Raw genomic sequence first — 16172 nt, forward strand, 5'->3', positions numbered from 1 at the left:
GGCCCATGAGCCACAACTACTGAGCCCCCGTGTCACAACTACTGAAGCCCAGGTGCCTAGAGCTCCACAACGAAGAGTAGCCCCGCTCGCTGCAACCAGAGAAAACCTGCGCACAGCAACGAAGACCCAACGCAGCGAAATAAATAAAATATAAATAATAATAAAAAATAAATATTTTTTTAAAAACTACACACAAAACAATATTTAATAAATAAATAAACAAACAAACAAATAAATAAAAGAGCTTCATAATATAAGCCCTGGGGGAGAAGAGACAAATTGAGAAGAATTTCAAATAGTTTCTGAAGAAGAGTTTAATTTGAAGGTGGAAATACTCCACCTTCAAAGAGGGGGTGTGTAACTCCCAGCTCCTTAACTGTGGGCTACGTGTAAGGAATTCTTTCCAAAGATGACAGTGTGGGAAGCAGGAAGGAGGGTATCTTTACAGTGGAGAAACCTGAGAAACACTACCTCGGCCAGGTGACCAAGGTCAACATCAATACTGATCAATCACGTTGACAGGATGTTCCCCTAATATGATGTGATGAAAATGGCACTTTACTTCTGTGGTCTTCCTCCCCCAAAACTCATAACTCCAGTCCGATCATGAGAAAAGCCTCAGACAAATTCCAACAGAAGGGCATCTATAATGTATCTGACCAATACTTCTCAAAAGTATTCTCAAGGTCATCAGAAACAGGGAAAGTGAGAAGCTGTCACAGCCAACAGAAGCCTAAGACAGGACAACTAAAGTAATGAGTATCCTGGATGGGAGCCTGGAACAGAAAAAGGATATTAGGTAAAAACTAAAAATAATGGGCTTTAGTTAATAATAACGTATCGACGTTGGCTCATTAACTATAACAAACATCCCATACTAAATATAACATACTACCACTACAGGAAACTGGGTACAGGATATAAGGGCACCCTCTGTACTATATTCTCAATTTTTCTGTAAACCTAAAACTATTCTAAAAAATAAAGTTAATTTAAAATATTTTAGGAATAAAAACTCTAAAAATAGCAACATCACAGTATCTTTACCAAGTTTGCTAGGTTGAGGTTGGTAAGTTTCTGCAATAAATAAAGCAGAGTAAATGGTTTCTATTTATTTTTTCTTTGTCAAATATTATGGACAGATCAACAGACCACCTGAACACTACTGAACACACTCTGAGAACCAAACAATGACTTTGGCAGAGAATGCTATTTTTCACGCATTCCTCAGCACAACAAAACAGGGAAGAAAAATTTGTTACTATCGTGAATATGAAAATACGTATGACAGGCTGGCGGGAGAATGTTCTTGGTGAAACACACTGGGTACCGGCCATCAGAACTGTAATAGTCTACGCAAGACGTGCATTTATAAAATACTTCAAAGAGGTCTCACTTGTAAACATTTAATCAGATACAACGGGCAGGAATGCCTTCTACTTCATCTCCTCCCACACCATCTTCACAGGGCTGACAATCAGAGAGCTCTTCCATCAAGCACGCACCCTAGCCCAGCTGTTAAGTTTGTGTTCCCTCAGCCCCTAAGCATGTGATTAACAATGTTTTAGATGTACTCTTATTGTCAAGTCACTTCACAAATGTATATTGCCTTTCAAGTGAAAAGGAACTTCCTCAAGAGTGAGGAAGCAGGACTTCCCTGGTGGCACAGTGGTTAAGAATCCGCCTGCCAACGCAGGGGACACAGGTTCGAGCCCTGGTTCGGGAAGATCCCACATGCTGCGGAGCAACTAAGCCTGTGTGCCACACTACTGAGCCCCCGTGCCACACCTACCTACTGAAGCCCTAGAGCCCGTGCTCTGCAACAAGAGAAGCCACCACAATGACAAGGCTGCGCACTGCAACGAAGAGTAGCCCCCACTCACTGCAACTAGAGAAAGCCTGCGCACAGCAACAAAGACCCAACACAGCCCAAAATAAATAAATAAATAAATTTATTTATTTTTTGTTTTTGTTTTGCAGTACGCGGGCCTCTCACTGCTGTGGCCTCTCCCGCCGCGGAGCACAGGCTCCGGACGTGCAGGCTCAGCGGCCATGGCTCACGGTCCCAGATGCTCCGCGGCACGTGGGATCCCCCCGGACCGGGGCACAAACCCGCGTCCCCTGCATAGGCAGGCGGACTCTCAACCACTGCGCCACCAGGGAAGCCCAGATAAATTTATTGTTTAAAAAAAAGAGGAAGAGAGATGGGACATTGATTGTTACGTGTCCTATGCGTTCAGCACCGTACTACTCTATATAAATGTCTTACAAAATCTCTCACTTAGTCCTCACCATCGCTCACGTGGCAGGTATTATACCTATCCTATGGATGATGGATGTGACGTTCGGAAAAGTAAAGTGACTTGGTGAGACTGTAAAGTCAGTAACTAGTTGAGTCACGTCTGAACAGCTCCATGAAGTCCAAGCTTCTTCTACTACAGCCCGCTGCCCCTTCAGGCCTTCTAGGCTTCCACCCCCACCAGACGACTTAGACTGCTGTGCGTGGAGAAGACGTTCACATGCTTTTTTGACGAGAACCAAGTCAAAGGATTGATAAGAGGGTAGTCCCATGACAGTACTTTGCGAACAAAATGTTATGACCAAAGTCTGACTGTGTCCGTGGCTCTTACGAAAATAAAAAAATAAAAAGCTTGGTGAACAGGTGTTATTATCAAAGCTGTTCACGTCTGTACCACACTATGCACCACTAATCAGAATACTAGATACTTTCTAACATGCTGTGCCTGTGGAAAAAAAGACGTCAGGTTGTAAATGATTTATTAAGTTGACTTGTGTGGCTATATTAAAAAATGGTAACCACAGGACTGTATTTTATGTCCTTTTCCATGAATAAGGGGAAAAGTTTTTGATATGCATCTTATTGTACTGCCTATCATTACTACATCCTTATGAACCACATGCATATCGTATGAATCAGCAATATCTCTGCTCCTTAGAAAATCCCTAAGTTTTAGCTGAAAAGAGAAGTGGTCAAGGCTTACATAATTCTCCTCTTAAAATGTTTATAATTTTTATTGAAGAAAACTTGAAATAAGATTCAAGTTTTGCTTCAAATAATCCAGAAGAGAAACTGAAAAATTTACTATTGTAATTTCAGACAGAAGTCACTAGCTAAAATCACTGAATTCTTTTTCATACTTCCTTCACTACCCAGCAAAAATCTACTATCTCAGTCACATTTCCTTGGCAGTATTTAAACATGATAACTGTATCACTTGGAGAGAATTTCACTGTGCCATAAAAATGAAACAAAAGGGTTAAGCGTAGATTATAATCAAAATCCTAGCCTTGGTTTTGAGTAATGAGTTCATTAGGGCTTATTACACTATTAAAAATAATTAAATAACTCTCTAAATGAATAAATGCAGGCCATACATGGACCAGAGATGAACCTGTATGTGAACCAGGAACTGAGATTAATCAAATATAGATTCAAATTTTCAAAAAGACTAGAAAAAAATTAAACAATATAACTATTAAACAGGAGGTGCAACAAGAGACAGAATGAAATGAAAACTACAAAACGATTTAGAAAGCTCCAAAGCGCACCGAGAAAGTGGACTAAAACTTTCTACATGGGGAAGATAGTAGTTCCGACTGAATCACACGCCAACTGATAACGAACCTAAGTCTTGGCCATTACACATTACCACTGTCTAACCCACTGACATAAAACTCATATCCTTCTGAGATCACTGATGTGCCAGTTATGTACAGTGCCTTTCCTTTAGTTTCCTCCTACATAACGCCTTCAGTTTCCCCCCAGCATTTGATTACCATTCATGTTTTCTTAGCACAATTCCAAATTTTGTGTACTTCTAAGTGGCCTTTCAGCTAAAAATTTCAGAGCCATACAAAGACTATTCTTAAAGAACAAGAGGACAGATCATGGACTGACTTAGCACTACTTTCATGAAGAGGTCCAGGATGCTGAATAAATCACATCCAATGACAACAGCAAAGAAGGACATTCCAGGCCTACCTGACAGTCATGACCTGTTTATACGAGAAAATGGAGTTCTTCTCAATACAGCTACTACCAGGCCTCTGCCCAAGAAACCCTCCTTTGATAATTTTAATATTGAAACGTATTTGTTATATTTTTAAAGTAAATAAATATATGCTTAGAGATGCTGTAAAAAATATGTTTCTAAGATCAAAACCACTGACATTGGGGAATGAGGGGTTTAAAGAGAATGACTTTACACAGGGAGCTACAAACAGTAAGATTTCCTCCAAGGTAATAAAGGCTACAAATACAAATAAATTCAAAGGTGGGGAGGAGACAGATTTTTAGCAGCTACTAAGGAAAGCTGAGGATGACTGAGATGCATGTGGAGATTTCCAAGTCCTGCTGTTCATGTACCATTAGGCCAGAAAAGGAGAAACAAGGAACCTCTACAGGCAAGATTCTATAAACAACGTTTACTTGAATTGAGTTCAAGAACATTTACTGAAGGCACCCTTTGTATCACATTTACCGGTGAAACTGATTGCTGCCTTCAGTCAGGATTAAATCTCTAAGAACTTTAAGCAGAAAAGTGCTAAGCTGTCAAGCAGAGTCTTTTTCTAAGGGACTCAAGCCAGAAAGCTATGACAACCTTCCAAAAGGTTACAGCGAGTTCTTTCCACACCCATGGTGCCTATCACCAAGCACGAACACAGCACTTCACCTCAGCACACTTGATTACAGCACCAGCACTGTTCAGGAGAGCCCGCTGCCCCGAGATCCAGAGTGTCTGATGGCCACGCACCAACCCAGGATAAATCTCTACAACTTAGGGCCAGTGTTCATCCAGTTTTTCAGATGAGGAAACATTGACACACAGATTGTAAAACAACTTCTTTCATGTCTAAAGCTAGTCTCTGAAACAAGTAAGTAACACTTCAAAATGCTATTAAAGTGCAATTGGAGATTAGAAGAAATGAACCACAAGAAACTGGGACCCTCGGGAATTGCTGGTGTGAAGGAAAAATGGTGCAGCCACTGTGGAAACAGTATAGCTGTTCCTCAAACAATTAAATATAGAATTACCATATGATACAGCAATTCCTCTTCTGAGTATAGACCCCAAAGAACTGAAAAGCAGGGAATCAGGTATTTGCAACGTTCACAGCAGTATTATTTGCAACACGCAAAAGGTAGAAACAACCCAAGTATCCATCAACAAGTGAACAGATAAACAAAATGTGGTTTAATACGCACAATGAGGTATCATTCCGCCTTAAAAAGGAGAGAAATTCTGACACCTGCTACAACACAGATGAATCTTGAAGACATTATGCTAAATGAAGTAAGCCAGACACAAGATAAGTAACATTCCACTTTTATGAAGTACTTAGAGTAGTCAAATTCATAGACAGAAAACAGAATGATGGCTGCCAGGGGCTAAGAGGATGAGGAGTTATTGTTTAAAGGCTCAAAGTTAAAAAGGTTAAAAAGTTGGAGTTGGAGGTTAAAAAGTTCTGGAGTTGGAGGTTAAAAAGTTCTGGAGATGAACAGTGGTGTTGGTAGCATAACAATGTGAATGTACTTAATACCACTGAACTGTACATCAATAAAAAGGTTAGAAAGTTATTTCTGCCATCATTGGCATTATCCTGAAGCACATCTAGGGCTTCAGAATTTTAAAAAATAAAGAAATTTCAGCTTTTCCATTTTTTAACAAGAAAAAATATTCTGTACGTGCGTTAAAGACCACAAATTACTATGTATCTCTTTAGAATCATAGTGAACCTAAATGATTAACATGTAAATCATGCAGGAAAAAAGGAACTCTGCATGGATTGACTACTGTGCCTGATTAGGTATTATTTTACAATAAAAATTCGATATGACCAAGCATAAACATTTCTACTCATCATAAAAATGCAGATAGCATGCTCTCACTGCCGATGGCCCAGATTCAATCCTTGGTCAGGGAACTAAGATCCCACAAGCCACACAGCATGGCCAAAAAAAAAAAAAAAAATACAGATAAATCTGCATAATATTAGTGAATGTTCACTCACTCACTGTTTCCAGTATTATCCAACTCACATTTATAATAAGGGGGGAAGGGGGAGAGCTACCCCAATTTTCTTTATGTTTCAAAGGCTTTCTCATTTACTTAATATCCCATTCTCATATAATACATCTTTGACAGACTTCTCTCTGTGGTCACATTCTGTTCTCCCCTACTTAAAATTTACAAAGGAAATCAAAGCCTCATCAGACATACCCTTGATTCCATGGCTCTGCCTGGTGAGGCCCGCTGCAAGATTGTTGGCTTAAAGGTTAGAATAATTTGTAAGTAGTATTATAATATTTTTACTGCATTTCTAGAATTTATATGTTAGCATAACTTTTTATGTAATTCAGTTAGGAAACCTAAGAAGATTAAAAACCCGTTAAAATAGTTACAAATATATGAGCGAGAAACAAACAAAAAACCCCACAGACCTTCTTGAGAAGACACAATGGGTGGCATGTAATCAGGGATGTATTCTTTTCTTTCCTCTGCATCTTTACTTCCGGGTTGAGGAAACTGAAGTACGTTATTCTTGCTAACAGGAAATGAAGGAATTTGATGTGGGAAAGTGACAGGTTCAATGTTGTGGATATAGTCTTCTAGTTCATGAAGACTAACGCCCATAAGTTGGAAAGCTTCACCAACATCATCCAAAATTGGGTCTGTCCGGCCATCTGAAACAAAGTCAAAAGCAAAGCAAATTATTTTAAGCAAATTCCATGAATATTTCTTAAAATATTAAGAAAAAAGTATTAGGTAAATATGCAGCTCAGAATCAAATATACTACATACTTAAGACCCAGTCACTGGAAAAAATTGAATAGATTTTCAATAAACTATCATATTGTTTAAATATTAGAAAGTTGACTCTGAAAGTCAATTTTAAATATGATCTGACAACCAACCAGAACACCACAGACAATTCATACTAACAATCAGCCAGCACAGAACTAACGTCAAAAGTAACTTGCAGATGGTCAACAGCACCTGGAACAGTGGCTGACACAAAGTAAATGCCCGATAAATATTACTATTATTATATTTTATCAAATCAGTATTGATAGAATGCTGAGCTAGGTAAATGTCCATTCCATTTTCTCTACTGCTCAGTGATACAACTCTGGAAACTACAACAGCGGTTGGCATATAGTTGGCACTCCATAAACATTTGCTGAATGAATTATACCACTGAATCAATTTTTTAAATCCAAGAAAATTTGCTGAAAGGGCTTAGACCATAAAGGTAATTTACATGTAAAATTTAAATGTATTTAGAAGACACCGTATAAAATGGGTAGAGATAAAATGATAAAACATTAGATATAGTGAGATTCTCTTTACAAAAGGAAGTTTCTCCTCTGCCTGCCCTTAGCAGAACTTAAGGTCTCTACATCTTTTAAAACTTCTATGAAAATTCCAGTTCCAGATTTCCAATAAATAGCTTATTTTTTTAACTATAATCTCCTATGATCACGGCAAACTCAGTTTGTCTGAAATTAAATCATGATGTAAAATGGAAAAGAATCATCCAAAGTTCATAAAAATGAGACACATGTTTGCTCACACCCACACAAGGAAACTTCTGGAAGGATATACATCCAACTGTAACAGTTTATGGGGCTGAAAGCTGCAGAACAGGGGAAGGGCAGAGTTGAAGCAGGAGACTCGTTTCTAACTTCAAAGATTTTGTAGTCTGAATTTTTATACAAGTATGGGTTACTTCTTTGACGTAGAAAAAAGAGAGGATAAATAAAATGAATACTCATTCTTTCCTTTAATGACAGACAGGCATTTCAACTCTTTGATTCTTATTAAAAGCAGTATTCTTTTCTCAGTCTTAAAAATGTGGTCCTCTTGAATTCTTCCACATTTTTGCAATTTCAACCCAAGACCTTCTGGTGTTCCCCCTGCACCCTTTTGGGTACCGGCTTTCAGAATTTTTCCTTTCTCTCTCTGCCTACTCTCACTGTCTCAGCCTAGTTTCAAGTTCTCCCGCCTTGCGCCTCTCTTGCACTTAACCGCCTCTCTTGCACTTAAGCGCCTCTCTTGCACTTAACCGACAGCAAAATTGTCTTGAAGCATCACTTTCATCACACAATTCCCCTCCGTAAGAGTATGCAGTGTTTCCTACCACGTTGTAATTTCTCTCTCTGTTAAGTCCCTCCCTAATCTGATCTCGCTCCATTTAACATCTTCCTCTAGCACCTTCCAAATGAACTGGTTACATATGCCAAGCTGGCCGCCTCACTTACTCCCACTTGGTTATCTCAGGTTATGCTTTTCTCTACCTGGCATGCTCCCTACATTATACAACCTTGCTTCACGGCTCAACTCAAATCTCATCTTTCCAGTGAATCCTGCCCTGGAACCCAGAGTGTGCATGTGTCTCTCCTTCACCGCATTCCTTTTGCATTTCCTGCCTATACCTATACCGTGCACTGCTTTCAGTGTATACACACATTATTTAATGTATAATACGATGCATACAGAAACTTCTGCCTCTGAATGCTTTGGCAAATCGTTACCTTAGGGAAATTTTCAAATGCATTATTTGTTGAATTGATAGTAACTTCTGATACTTGCTTTAATTTTAGAGCATTTTTTAAAAAAGGAACAAATACCATCAGTTTGTTTTTACTGACATTTCGACACCCTTTTACACACCTTACGGGCAGGGATTGTGTCTAAGTAAGCCTATGTCTCCGACATGTAGCACAGAACTCAGATCATAAGTGGTGCTCAATAAACGTGTGTCAGAAAGACAAAGGAAATAAAGAAACAGAATACAAGATTGCATAGTGGTGACCCGATGTTACAGTAACTCCGGTTCAAAATAACAATAGTGTAGAGAAAAGAATATTTAAAAGTCTATGACTAATAAGTATACCAGGAATTAGCATTTTCAAAAAGTCACCAAACCACAATGGAGAATGAACCCGATCATCGTATTCTCACTAAAAGCAAGAAAATCATTACAGAAATTGGTTAATTATCGAGGTTCACATTAACACAAAACAGGGATCACCCGATGACTCTAGAATACCTGGTTGCTTGGGGTGCCAGCACCTGTCTGGTACCATGTATTAGGCAGGAACAGTAACTATGTGTTCAGGGTTATTCTGATTACCTAAAGGTACAGAACATCTGTCCTCATTTAGGGAACTTGGTAGCAAAAATACAACCTGGACTACGTATGCTGTAACAGTATACTCAAGCACCAGAAGGGAGCAGGGAGGGAAGAGAAGCAAAAGCAGACAGCGGTGTGCTGGTGGTGTATTTTAAAGATCAAGATGAATGAGAGCTACTCAACAGTTCCAAATTCAGATTAGAAGTATCCATGAAATCAAGCTGTCTAAAAATACACATTTTTAAAACTCAAAAGATGAAATGACTAAATAGTTATTATGGTGGTGGATTATCAGTTCACTTATTTATTCAACAGCTATTTCCTGGGTGCCTATTCTATTATGGCACTGTACTAGGTTACAGAATACAAATATAATAAATTTGTCTCCTGGGGAGAGGAGAGGGGAGGGTGAGAGATATACACAGATGATTACAAAGCAAGGTGTTCAATAACATAGCAGAAAAATGCACAGAATTATGAGAACAGATATCACGAGTTTGCCAAAGCAAGTGATAAGTGAATTTCAAACTAGAAGTCGTACTACTGGTGGACCAGGGGGCGAAGGACACACTAGGAAACAGCATGCATGCAGGAACGGAGGCTTAAAGTGTTTCGGGAAAGGCAGGTAGCTCAGCATGGTTGCAGATTTAGGATGACAGAATGGCAGAAGATAAGAAAAATACTAGCTCACAAAGGGAAGTGTGTGCTGCTCGAGAGCTTAGATTTTTCAGCCTGTAACCAACTGAAATACTTTTAAGAATGACAAAACCAGATTTGCATGATGGAGAGATTAACATTATTCTGGCAGCACTATGGCGCTGGAATGGAATTTGGGGCCTAAGAAGTAAAGTGTATTCATGGGTCTCAACTTTTCAGTGGAGCAACCTCTTTAACAAAAAATATCCTATAAAACACTTCACCCAGTTTTCCAGCTGAACACCTGAAAAATAATGCCCCGAAACTTAAATGAGGGATAGTTCCCCCTCCACACGCACAGACTTCCCATCAATGAGATGATGTGTTGCTTCTACTAAATATTCCAACTTAGTAAATGCCACCAGCTATACATACTACCAGACATTTGCTTAAAAACCATGTACTGTAGCCCAGATTACCTGGGGAGCCTTGTAAATTGCCGATGATCCCTCTACCACACTTTGATAACCACTGACACAAAAATATAGAAGAGGAGGAAATCAATGGGTGGCTGAGACATAAGCCACAGGTAATCTAAGTGAAACCGACAAAGTCGGCCTTGGGAAGGAGTAAGCAGAGATGCTGTCTATGAAACGAACACATACAGAAAGAAGAGGCAGTGTCCCTAACGGACCAGAGCTGTCAACGAGTATGTGTTGTCAGGAGCTGAAGAATGGCCAGGCTTGTAAGAAACGGCCGGTAGACGGAGCGCCTGTGACAACTAGTTGTAGTAGTTTGCGGGCAAGGGAGGAAAAGAACCAAAGTAACAGAGGCTGTAAGACATTCTGGAGGTGGTTCTACACGCAGCCAAAAGCAGACGATGATTAAGACCGATGATCAGATCACAGAGGAGGGCAGAGGCTGTGGAGCTGGGAGCGGGGACAGGGCTCGGGCTACGGGCGGGATAAGTTAGCGGCTGACGAAGAGGGACCAAAGGGATGACTCGAGTTTCCAGGGACAGTGGGAGCGGAGGGACGTCTGGGGCCGAGAAGACACCCAATCGCGGGGTGGGGGAGAAGAACCAACACCTCCTGGACGCCGGTAGAGCGAAGGGGAACGCGGAGGTGTCACCCGTGACTGGCCAGAGGCAGCCCTCCCGCACCCAGCCCGGTACTCACACAGCTCAGAGTACCGGTGGCAGCCCCGTCCCAGCTGCTGCAGGTAACGCTGCAGCACGTCCGTGAGGAGGTGGCAGGCGCTCAGTTGTACCGAGTCCCAGCCCAGCGCCTGGCAGATCTGCGCCACCGAGACCCTCAACAACGACCTGGAGTAACTCTCGCACATCCCGCTCCGTGGACTCCACCGCAGTCCTTGCTGCCACTTCTCTCCACCCCCGCCACCTAACCTTAGAAGAGCCCCTGATTCATCCTCTAGGGCCCCCGCGGCGGGGAAATCGTCCCCCCCGACCCCCGGCGACCACCTCAAAGCCACAGCAGCACGGAGCGCGCCAGCCTGAGAGCCGCCATTTTGGACTCGCTCCGCCTCCCGCTGGATGGTCGCCGGGGGGAGGCAGCACTAGCCGAGTGCGGAGCGCGCCGATGAGGAAGCTCCGCCCCGTTGGAGCAGAGCGATGGTCCCGGTATCGACTCTCGGGCCTGGAAGGATGCAGGAAACGGTAGCTCCGAGCGCCGGTGGAGGATGCGCCCGAGGAGGCAGGTGCTTGGGGCCTTCCCGGGGTGCTCGCTCGCAGATGAAGGAGGAGGGAACGTCAGTGGTTCAGGGGTCGAAGAGCGAGCCGGGATATGAACCTGAAATGCGGGTGTTAGACAAGAGTGGGAACCTGAGAGGCTGTGAGTGCAGGGGTGGTATTTGGGGCGTGGAAACTTCAGGACTTTCCCAGACTTGGATTTAATCCAATGCTTGCCTCTGCTAAAAAAAAAGAGCTGCTTACCATTGTATAGGTTAAATCAGGTCCAAGCTGTTAAGCACGCCATTCAAAACCCTTCACAATAGGGCGGGGTGCAGGGTGTGGCCAGCGTGGCACTGACCTCCGGGCAAAATTTACGGGGGCAGCAGAAAACGTAATCAAGATCAATAATATTTTAATACAATTTTTAAAAAATCCGACCACTGCCCCCGAATTCCGGCCTCACTCCTTTCTAATCCCAGCCCTGGTTTCAATAAAACTTTATTTACAAAAACGGGTGGCATGCTTGTGAGCAAGAGTTTGCCGATGTACCCTTCACCAGCCTCTGGGATCTGTCAAAGGAAGAAAGGACTCAGTTGCCTGCGGAAAGTCCTTAAGTCAGCGAAACAGTCTGTGTATGGAGAACTGTTGCCTGCCCCAGTCTTCTCCTCGCTCCAGCCAAGGGTTGCCAGATCTTAACCAGATGCGGGACACCGAGATTTTGTGATCAATAGCTCGATCAATATTTTTAATTATTGGAAATACATTTTTAAAAATTTATTTATTTATTTATTGGCTGTGTTGGGTCTTCGGTTCTGTGCGAGGGCTTTCTCTAGTTGCGGCAAGCGGGGGCCACTCTTCATCGCGGTGCGCGGGCCTCTCACTGTCATGGCCTCTCTTGTTGCGGAGCACAGGCTCCGGACGCGCAGGCTTAGTAGTTGTGGCTCACGGGCCCAGTTGCACCGCGGCGTGTGGGATCTTCCCAGACCAGGGCTCGAACCCGTGTCCTCTGCATTGGCAGGCAGATTCTCAACCACTGCGCCACCAGGGAAGCCCCTGAAAATACATTTTTTAAGTTTTAATTTGCAAGCCAAACTAATCCCACGGTTAAGCCAGATTCAGCCTAGGGGTAGCCAGGTTGCAGTGGCTCACCTACTCAGTCTATCCTTTTGTGCTTTTTTCTTCTAAAAGCTTCTGGAGTGTTCCTACCTTCCCCTTTTCTCTCTCCTGTGTTCCCCTCTTCTTGCACCTATCACAGTGCATTTAGTATTTGAGTTTACATGCCTCTCCAATAAACTGTGAGTTGCTGCATGGCTCTACGTTTTCCTTATAGGGACCATTCCAGAACTTTGAACATAATATTCAATTTTTTTGAAGTCCCAGAAACCCAGTAGAATGGAAAATATGATTCTTCCGACAATCTGTAGACAAGGAGCAAGATACTAGGTGGCAGGGTGCCTATAATGTTTTCTCCACTGACACTTCTGTCCCCAAGATTATCAGGGACCTTCTAGATGCTAAATCTGGGGGACACTTTTCAGTCCTAGACTTGCTTGACCATTTTGTAGCCATTTGATAATGTTGAACACTACCTTAATTTTGAAACTCTTGTACCTTGGATCTCACAACACCCTGCTCTCTTCTGTTCCAATACTTCTGGAGGCTCCTTTTACATCTCTTATATTGCCTCTGTGTGTGTGTTTTACCCCTTAATCTTTTATTTTGGAAAATTTCAAACCTACAGAAAAGTTGAAGCAAGTATAAACAAAGGTACACACTTCACCTAGATTCACCAATTGTTAATATTGACTATTTTGCCACATTTACTATGTATACACACACACACACACACACACACACACACAAACCTTTTTTTTTTTTTTAGAACAGTTTGAAAGTAAGTTGCAAACTTCGTGACATTTAACCCGGAAACAATTCAGCATGTATATCCCCAGACAGGGACATTCCCCTACATAAACATGTGTCGCAGATTCAGTTCTCCAGTTCTGAGGTGGAGATCAACCTGCAGGTTTATTGAGTGCTGCTGGGATCCACACCTGTGCAGGGGAAGGGGGTTGCACTGCATTTTCAAGGAGGGCCTCAGGCAATCCCATAGGGAGCTCTAACTCGGGGATGGCCTATCACCTCTGTCCTGAGTTGGGACAAGGGGGCTGGACCTTTATATTCCCTTGTTGGTAAGTCATTGCCTGAGGGCTTCCCTGGAAACGGTGTGTGATCTCAGGCAAAGGAGCTGAGTGCAGCTGGGGCAATTCCACAGAACACTGAAGCCTTTAATCCTGAGCAGTGCTGTTATGGTAGTCCCTACTGTCTTAGTTCTTTCTGGCTGCCATAACTCAGACTGGGTAACTTATCAACAGACATTTATTTCTCACAGTTCTGGAGGCTGGAAGTCTGAGATCAGGGTGCAGCACGGTCATGTGAGGGCCCTCTCCTGGGGCACAGATTTCTCAAGTTGTATCCTCACAAGGTGGGAGGGGCTAGGGAGCTCTGTGGGATCTCTTTTATTTAAAGCATTAATTCCATTAATAAGGGCTTCACCCTCATTACCTGATTGCTTCCCAATCAGGTAATAACACTGTCACATTGGGCATCAGTTATTATTTATAAAATATTGGCTATATTCTCTGCTGTATATTACATCCTTGTATCTTATTTTATACCTAGTAGTTTGTACCTCTGAATCCCTTTTCCCTATCTTGCCCCTCCCCCAACCCCTGCATTCTTTAGGTCTTTAAGGGTGCCCTGATTTCTGCCTCCCCCTCCCCCCCTGCGCCTTCCCCAAACTGGAGGGCCAATCTCAAAAGTTTGTGCTCAGCCTTCCCACTGCCATAGTTCTTACCCCAGAGGCCAAGGAACCAGCATGGGGATTGTACCAACTTCCCCATATGTGTGTTCCACGTACACATTCAGGAATCAGGGAATTGACCCTGAGTGGGTCCATCAACCCGGGGAACCCAGTGTGAGCCGGACCTGGGCCAAGGCTCCATTTATTAGTTGGCCTCCTGTGACCCCACTCTAACTGGGGGCCCACAATGACTCATTTTCTGGTTTCAGTCTCAGTGCAGAGAATGCATCCTCTAGGTGAGGACTGTAGGCCCCAGTGCAGCAATGGCATCACTTTTTATTCAGCTGGTGTTGGCAGGGGCTCAGAACTGCAGTTTTCAAACTTAGAGTTTCCAGTGATAACAATAATAATAATAATGTTTCTGAAAGTTGCAAATATCCCATATTAAATAGTAAGAGAAACAAATGTTCATTAAAGGACAAATTATTAGAAAAAAGTTATAACAATGGAAACTCAATCTTGGAATATTAAAATTAACATTTCTAGCACTTCAAATACTCTCTAGACAGGTCTCAGAAAGAAGTTATGTAGTAAACCTTACTAATGCAAACATTTGTCATTGTTATTGCACTGATCTGATGCTTAGCAAAGAAGGAGGGGGTGTGACCTGGGGGACTTTCAAGCTTGCTTTATAGGACTCCTTTCTGTGGGTCTAAACTGCATAGCATGGGGTGCTCACAGTCTTGCCTCAGATCCCCTTTCCAGATTTATGTCACCCCAGTAGTTTAATTTCTGTTGGTTACTGCTCCTTCTGTTGGTGAGTTAGTTTAAACCTCACCTCCTTCAAGCTAGGATGCCTTTTCAGTCTGGTCATCTAACCCCAAACTGGGCTCATCTTCACCCAAACTTGGCTATGTGCTCACCAATTACAACCTTCCACACATCTCATTCAGATGTCCCCAGCTTTACTCATACTCATTTATGTGTGTATATGTTTGTGATTTTTTACCTATATAGAATTAAAAAAAAAAAATCTACCGGGCTTCCCTGGTGGTGCAGTGGCTGAGAGTCCGCCTGCCGATGCAGGGGACATAGGTTCGTGCCCTGGTCCGGGAAGATCCCACGTGCCGCGGAGCGGCTGGGCCCGTGAGCCATGGCCGCTGAGCCTGCGCGTCCGGAGCCTGCGCTCCGCAACGGGAGAGGCCACAACAGTGAGAGGCCCGCGTACCGTCAAAAAAAAAAAAAAGAATCTACCACCACATTCAGGATCCTGAGCAGTTTGATCTGTGCCCACTGCCCTTTTATAACCATACCAGTTTTCCTATTACTCCTCTACCCCAGTCTGTGATCCCAGGCAACCACTCATCTGTTCTCCATTTCTAAAATTTTGTCACATAAAAAACATTATATACATGGAATCATATAGTATATAATCTTTCAGAATTTTTTTTCAGCATAATTTCCTGGAAATTCATGTTACTCTGGCTATTAATAGTTAAAACTCATTTTTAAATTTTATTTATTTATTTATTTTTGGCTGTGTTGGGTCTTCGTTGCTGCATGCAGGCCTTCTTAGTCGTGGCAAGCGCGGGCTACTCTTTGTCGTGGCGCGTGGGCTTCTCATTGCGGTGGTTTCTGTTGTTGCGGAGCACAGGCTCTAGGCACGTGGGCTTCAGTAGTTGTGGTACAAGGGCTCAGTAGTTGTAGCTCATGGGCTCTAGAGCACAGGCTCAGTAATTGTGGTGCACGGGCTTAGTTTCTCTGCGGCATGTGGGATCTTCCCGGACCAGGGCTCGAACCTATGTTCCCTGCATTGGCAGGTGGATTCTTAACCACTGCGCCACCAGGGAAGTCCCAAGCTCATTTTTTAGAATTGGATTTTCT

The 16172-nt window shown here is 42.7% G+C and overlaps 1 protein-coding gene across 2 annotated transcripts in view; it reads right to left on the reverse strand.

Moving 5' to 3' along the window:
- Positions 1-11327, reverse strand: part of TAF3 (TATA-box binding protein associated factor 3) — a 152744-nt gene extending 141417 nt beyond the window's left edge. Inside the window, exons 1-2 of one of the 2 annotated variants that reach the window (XM_030836918.2) lie at positions 10974-11327; positions 6464-6706 (exon numbers count right to left, since the gene is read on the reverse strand). In XM_030836918.2, coding sequence (XP_030692778.1) covers positions 6464-6706; positions 10974-11139 — 409 coding nt within the window. In that variant the 5' untranslated portion in view covers positions 11140-11327. The remainder of the gene's footprint in view (positions 1-6463; positions 6707-10973) is intronic. The other variant, XM_070044833.1, reaches the window with a different exon arrangement.
- Positions 11328-16172: the final 4845 nt, after the last annotated feature.

This window comes from Globicephala melas, chromosome 2, assembly GCF_963455315.2.
Source record: "Globicephala melas chromosome 2, mGloMel1.2, whole genome shotgun sequence".
In the NCBI taxonomy this organism is placed as follows: Eukaryota; Metazoa; Chordata; class Mammalia; order Artiodactyla; family Delphinidae; genus Globicephala; species Globicephala melas.